The sequence below is a fragment of the Oncorhynchus tshawytscha genome, linkage group LG24, assembly GCF_018296145.1.
Source record: "Oncorhynchus tshawytscha isolate Ot180627B linkage group LG24, Otsh_v2.0, whole genome shotgun sequence".
Classification (NCBI taxonomy): domain Eukaryota; kingdom Metazoa; phylum Chordata; class Actinopteri; order Salmoniformes; family Salmonidae; genus Oncorhynchus; species Oncorhynchus tshawytscha.
The window spans coordinates 16,129,009-16,135,863 of NC_056452.1; the positions used below are offsets into that span (position 1 = coordinate 16,129,009).

The 6,855-nt window shown below is 40.6% G+C and overlaps 1 protein-coding gene across 3 annotated transcripts; it reads left to right on the forward strand.

The window, feature by feature from the left end:
- The first annotated feature begins 300 nt into the window (after positions 1-300).
- On the forward strand, positions 301-5,915 carry ormdl3 (ORMDL sphingolipid biosynthesis regulator 3). Of its 3 annotated transcripts, none has more exons than XM_024386634.2 (4): positions 301-572; positions 1,097-1,298; positions 1,705-1,856; positions 2,451-5,915. In XM_024386634.2, the coding sequence occupies exons 2-4, from the start codon at positions 1,125-1,127 to the stop codon at positions 2,584-2,586; spliced, it is 462 nt and encodes a 153-aa protein (XP_024242402.1). In that variant the 5' UTR covers positions 301-572; positions 1,097-1,124; the 3' UTR covers positions 2,587-5,915. The 3 variants fall into 3 exon arrangements, with proteins under 3 accessions (XP_024242402.1, XP_024242401.1, XP_042161327.1); XM_024386633.2 differs by having other exon boundaries at positions 1,100-1,298; XM_042305393.1 differs by lacking the exon at positions 2,451-5,915 and having other exon boundaries at positions 1,100-1,298; positions 1,705-1,860.
- The last annotated feature ends 940 nt before the right edge of the window (positions 5,916-6,855 follow it).

Sequence of the window (6,855 nt, forward strand, 5' to 3'; positions counted from 1 at the left end):
TTACTATCTAATTTATCAGTGAATACTTGATGATTTGTGTACAATAAAAATCAAGCTCAATCAAGCGTTTTGATATCAAAGGTTGACCTACTGATAATAGTAATTTATAATGCTTGAAACGTAACACTTATTTTCAAAATGTGCCTTTCTGCACCCATGAAAAGTGTCCTCGCCCTCCTGTTCCTGTGACGTTTTCTACGCATTCCATTTGAATTGGTCAATTTTACCCATGTGATGTAAAGTCACCAATCAGTGCTAAGAGCGATACAAAAAAATAGAAAAACAACGTCCAAATGTGGAGCTCTGAAAATGATGACGTTCTACATGAATTGCTGGCTGGTAGTGGAAGTGGAACTGTTTAGCCTGAATGTCGGGCTATAAACTGAAGAATACTTGAATAACATTGCATAAGAAAGCAATAAGAAGGTATTTGAATGAATGACTAATCGAAACGATATAGCAGTCCGACCTATTGATGCCAATTACCTAACCAGAGAAGGTGATAGTGAATAAGAGGAAAACAGCGATATAACGGACTGAAGCTAAAAGTGCGATTGAAGCCATTTTCTCCTGTAAGTATTATCTTGTTTGATTTGGCTACTTTATTTACTTATTATTGATATTGAAATACAGTAGTCCTAGTGCATGATGCAATATCGTAGATCATAATGTCATGTTTCAATTGAATAATGGAAAGTTCTGGAAGAACTGAAAGAATGTGAGTTGAATCAGCCTGCACTACATGCTGGGTCATGACTATGTTGTAATTCTCATAGCTATTTAATTACTATTTTTGGTGCTTAAAGAGTATCCAATTTTGTATACTGTATGACCAAAACGAATCTACTTTCTGCTACATTTCTGCAAGACTCCCCCTCCTCAAAGTTACACAAAACCTAGTTCAGCACCACATTCCAACTAAATGTAGCCTATCTAGGGACTCCACCCCCTCCCAATAGGGTCTAATAATGAACAGTGCATGGATGGAATAGTCAAGCTGTAGCTTAGTCGCATTGCTTGCATCATTCGTAATTGCTGGCATACCTAAGGAATTACACACACCCTTCTGTTCCCACCACTCAACATTGACCCCAAGCAGACGAGGAGCGTGGTAAGGTGACATCATGAACGTGGGCACGGCACACAGCGAGGTGAACCCCAACACACGGGTAATGAACAGCCGGGGCATCTGGCTCTCCTACCTCCTGGGCATCGGCCTGCTGCATGTCATCCTGCTCAGCATCCCCTTCGCCAGTGTGCCCGTGGTCTGGACGCTCACCAACCTCATACACAACCTGGTGGGTAGTAGGCACCTTAGTAGGCTATGCCTAGGGCCACCAGTGCATCTCACCCACTGTATAACATAAGTACTGTAGGTGGATGGTCCAGTCACTGTTATTGCACACAATGGTAGTCTCCATAAGCAAACTACTCTGCAGTCTGCACAGTCACTAGGAGTGTGCTGAGTGAAAGTGAATAAAAGCAATAGTCCATGGGGCAGTCTGGAACGTTTGTCTCTTTTTGTGGCATTTTCATTGCTATGTAAAGTCACAGAACAGATCAGCTTCCACATCCTTTTCCAAACTAAATTGATTTGCGGTTCTAGGCTACTGACAATTTCACAGTTTCTCTTTTACCCGTACAATGTTTTATGTATATAACAGCTTTTCTGACTGACTATTCTGTGGTGTGTGTGTGTTGCAGTGCATGTACCTGTTGTTACACTTGGTGAAAGGAACCCCGTTTGAAACTCCGGACCAGAGCAAGGCTCGCTTCTACACATACTGGGAGCAGATGGACTATGGTGTACAGTTCACTGCCTCACGCAAGTTCCTCACCATCACTCCTATCGTCCTGTAAGGACATCAACACTACCTTATTCTTTATAGACTATAAAATAATAGTCTGTTTACTACTTATAGTCCTTTATAAAGTATAATTTAATGCAATGTGTTGCAATGGTATTTTAGTAGTGATAGGACTGTGAAGTGAAGCATTAGCCTATTTTTTTAAGTACAGTTTTTTTCTCGCTGTCCTTGTTAATGACTTCAGCAGCCTCGTCCAGCCAGTCTTTGGGCAGTGGGGAGTCTGGGCTGCTGTGGTGCCTGCTGTCAGCGGAAGGCTCTATTTAGAGACACTGCTGACAGATGGTTTGTCACTAATGCTTGGTCAATGAACCATGATGGATCTATTTGCAGATACGTCCTCTTACATTTTACATTACATTTTTATTTTAGTCCTTGTCACTTTGATCTTCAAAAGTCCTCCACAACAGTTGACATGTTCACATGTGGCATTGTGAATTGGAAAGACGTAACTGTCGACCAAAAAAACAGATACCTGTAGTTGTCCAGACAATACCTTTTTAAATGACCTCCTTCACCCAGCTCCAGTCTTTCTTTGACCTACCCTTTCTTTCTCTTCCTCATACTTGTTCCCTCTCCCCCTAGCTACATCCTCACCAGCTTCTACACCAAGTATGACCGGGCCCACTTTGTGGTCAACACGGTCTCCCTGATGACCGTGCTCATTCCCAAGCTCCCCCAGCTTCACGGAGTTCGGATCTTTGGCATTAACAAGTACTGATGGGGCGGAAGAGGACACCGCCATTCCTCCATCTCCCTGTGGACTGTAAACACAGAGTATCAGGCCCCGTCGCATTGGCCCCCAGCCCATAGGGATCCATGGCCCCTCTCTGGCTCACAGGGCTATTGAGCACTCTGCTAAATGAAACCTATGGGCGATATACAACACAGAATTGACTTACAGGGCTCGGCTGGGTCCGAGCTCCTATGTGGTCCTATTGAAGCTGTGCTGTGGTTTATTTGTGATTCCTTTTATGTCCATTTGATTTAATTCACAGAGAACACTGCAAGTGACGCCTTTGAGGACATACAGTAGTATGAGATGTATTGAGATTGAGTTACAATGTGGAGAGGAGAAACCTCGGAGCAGTTTGATCCTGAGAAAAGTGAGACTCAGACATTTTCCACCCAGGGAGACATTTTGGAAGTTATGTCACTCAGTTATGGATGCCCTCTAGAATTAGAACTCTACATTTCTTTAGCATCTTGTCCTCACAAGGCTCATCCTCTCTTTCTCTCATAAGAAAGGACAGACTGCTAGAGAAAAGGTTAGCTCAGGAGTTGCTCTGACTGTTGCAGTGGTCAGACAGGAGGGACCACAGGGTTTATATTTAGCCCCCCCTGACCACTCAGTCTGAGTTTGGAAAGTTTAAGCAACACTTATTTTATCTGATCATTTCCATATTTAGATTGCCTTGCTCTGATTTGAACCAGAGTAAACGTCTGTTCACATTGCAGTCTTTAATCTACAGTGCAGAGTAGACATGCTCAGGCCCCAAAGCTAATTCCAGCTTTGTGAATCTGTTGTATTTACATTTCAGTTGGGACCCTTAGGGCAGAAGATGAAAAGCAGGTTAGGCGATTCATGTTCATGGAAAACATTTGTGCATACATATTGCATACTCTAAGTCAGGGTTCCCCAACTGGCCCTTGGGTGGTTTTATTTGTCCCCTCAAGTTTTCTGAGATTTTCATTGTAGGACATAAAAGACTGTAGAAACACCAGGAAATCAGCTCCCAAGTGATTTAAATTTAACAAATCTGTTCCCAAGTATTCCCACGCATAATAGAGAGACAGAATAGAGAGATTATGTTTTAGTCAGACATATCTGTTTGGGCTTCTTGCGGTCAATTTGCAGTCTACAAATTATTAGTAATTATGTTCCGGCCCCCGGACCATCCGCTCAAGAAAAAAATCGACCCGCGGCTGGGTCTAGTTGATGATCCCTGTTCTAAGTATTGTATATTCAACAATAATAGATTGTAGTGCATGAGTATGGGCTTAAAGACTTCCTTCAAACTGCACGTAGAGACATAAAAATTGTATCCATGACTTCATCCGACTGGGTAAGTAGAAAATAGGGCTTGATTGACAAAATCTCAAACTATCCCTTCAGTTGATACAAAGGCTATAAATGTGTTATGACATGTTGTAATGTTGGTGTTTTAATAAGATACCAAGTACAGATAGATACCGGGAGTTTGCCACATAGCATGTATTTACACTCTTTGAGCAGAGTCATCATGGCAACAACATGGCAACAAACAACAACAAGCGTATTTAAAAAGGGGAAACGGAAACTGAGAACTACGCAAGCACAAAGTGTTGTGTTCAGAACTGACACTCAGTTTACTCCGATTGAAGAGAGGTTGTGATAATTGAGATGAATGTTCGTTTGAAATGAATTCCCAGAGTCTTTCACACAGCTTTAGATAACCCACCAACGGAAATTTTGGCAATGAAAGGGAGAAAAGAACTTAGTGGAACATTTTCATATCCACAAAATGCACTATAATCAAATATGAATGGCTTCAGTGGATTTTAGTAAGTGCAGAGAAGATTTATTAATTACACTTATGACTGACAGGGTTTCAATGTACAACCATTAGATACTGCATATTGTTTTTTATTAGAAGTAAAAACCAAAGTATGTGCGCCTTTCTAGTTTGTTAGCACAGTAGGTAGCAAAGAACACAAGTGTTTTTCAATGTGTGTGAGGTCTGTTGCACAGGAGCAATGTGACGTTTATGTGTGATCTGACTGGTACAGGGCACAGGACTTTATTCGTTTGATTGTGTAACAACATTACAGTCCTATGAAATTGTAGGTACTCGCTTGCTAGTGGATTAGGAAAAATATAGCTTAGGGCTTTTTTGGCACTTAAGTTCAGAAGGAGGATGGACTATTGTAAATATATTTTACAAATGAAAACCTATAACGATGAGGGTTAAAGATTTTGTGTTTTTGTTTTGTTAAGAGTAGGCCTACATGGAAAAAACACATAGTTCTACGGGCAAGCAAACAGTTCTTTATTTCTAGTGAATACCTGTACACGATAGGCATTGTTTAGTCCAACCACACAGAATACCATGCTTATCTCTGGCATTTGGTTTCAGTGAATGAGGATCGTAATATCAGTGGGTGTACCAATGTTATTCAAATACATATAGTACACCTGAATACAGTTGGTCAATTCCTGACAAATGTACAGTAGCAAGCGATATTAACATAACTTATGTTGGCCTTACGCCCTTAGCAGTATTTTGTCGTGGTGTATAAAAACTTACCCAGGCCTCGAAGTCATCCTACCTTCAAAGAACTCTGCTCATGTTTAAAGTTGTTGAGCAGGAAACGTCCATTATGAAAACCTTCGGTGGGAGTTTTTGCCTCTATTCTAAATGGTCATTTAAAGTAGTGTTTAGCTGAAAACATGTTAGCTTATGTAGAGACAAGTCTTTCTGTTACATATGAGAATAGTGTAATGTTTAGGTTGGTTAAACAACAAAACAGTCGGACCACAGAAATGCGTTGTGTAAGCTGCTGAGACTTGGACATTGCCAAGTGGTTTAGAATCTAGACCCTGTCCGTATTAGCTGAGCCTTAATTATTAATAGCATAATATTTCCACTAGTGTTGATCTTGAACACTTAGGCTTGTGCTCTCTTTCAACCCCTACTTAGTACAAAACTAGTCATACAACTTTAGATAGTAATCCATGGGTATTGCAACCCGAATCCAATTAGTGTTTGGAACATTAGAAGCCAAAGCCAGCAGCTTGTTAAACATTGATTGAGGGAGAGTGATAGGGATAGTTCTGAAAGTGAGTCATCAGGTGTCACTTGGCCAGCTTCGCTAGCCACAGACTGGCACTGAACCTACAGATGTACCCTTACAGAAAAACCACATGATTTCACATAAAATGTCGTGTGAAAAGTTTTTTTTGGACCACCACGTCTTCACGTGTAGTTTCATGTAGTCACATGTTGCTTTCCATGTTGTCACGATATCACATTAACTTCACGTAAGATCACATTAAAATGTGTTTTTAGACACTGTGTTCCCGTGTGAAATTCATGTGTTCCCCCCGGTAGACTAAAGCAGTCGTTGGCTAATCTATTAATAAGTACGACAGTGACTTGGGCCCGGTTCATAGCATAATGCTGTCTGTTTACAAATACATTGTAGAGCATTGTGAATTATATACTCTTTTCCAGGTTGAGAGTCTACCGTTCGCGGCGGTGTTTTATGATCTAATTATACATTTACAAAAGTTTTGTCTTTGTATGACCTTTTTCTCAATATTTGTATATAAATTAGTGATAACCTACAATGACACGTATGAAAAGTTAGAAATGGATATTCACTTTACGTAATTTAAAGTAGACGTATTTTCTCTCTGGCAGCGAATATACGATAGTTTATTAATAATAGATTTGAGATAGTATGGTGAACTCGTTAGATTTGTACAATATTTAGGAAATTCTGACTTTTATTTGCTTAAGGGGCGTTTATTCAGAATCTACACTGAACAAAAATGTAAACGCAACTTGCAACAATTTAAACAATTTTACTGAGTTACAGTTAATATAAGGAAATCAGTTAATTGAAGAAAAAAGGGCTTTATTACAGACAGGAACACTCCTCAGTTTCATCAGCTGTCCAGGTGGCTGGATTCAGATGATTCCGCAGGTGAAGAAGCCGGATGTGGAGGTCCTGGGCTGGCGTGCTTACACGTGGTCTGCGGTTGTGTTGCCGGTTGGACCTCCTGCCAAATTCTCTAAAACGATGTTGGTGGCGGCTTATGGTAGAGAAATTAACATTCAATTATCTTGTAACAGCAATGGTGGAAATTCCTGCAGTCAGCATGCCAATTGTGTGCTCGCTCAAAATTTGAGATATCTGTGGCATTGTGTTGTGTGACAAAACCGCACATTTTTTTAGTGGCCTTTTATTGTCCCCAGCACCTGTGTATTGATCATGCTGTTTAATC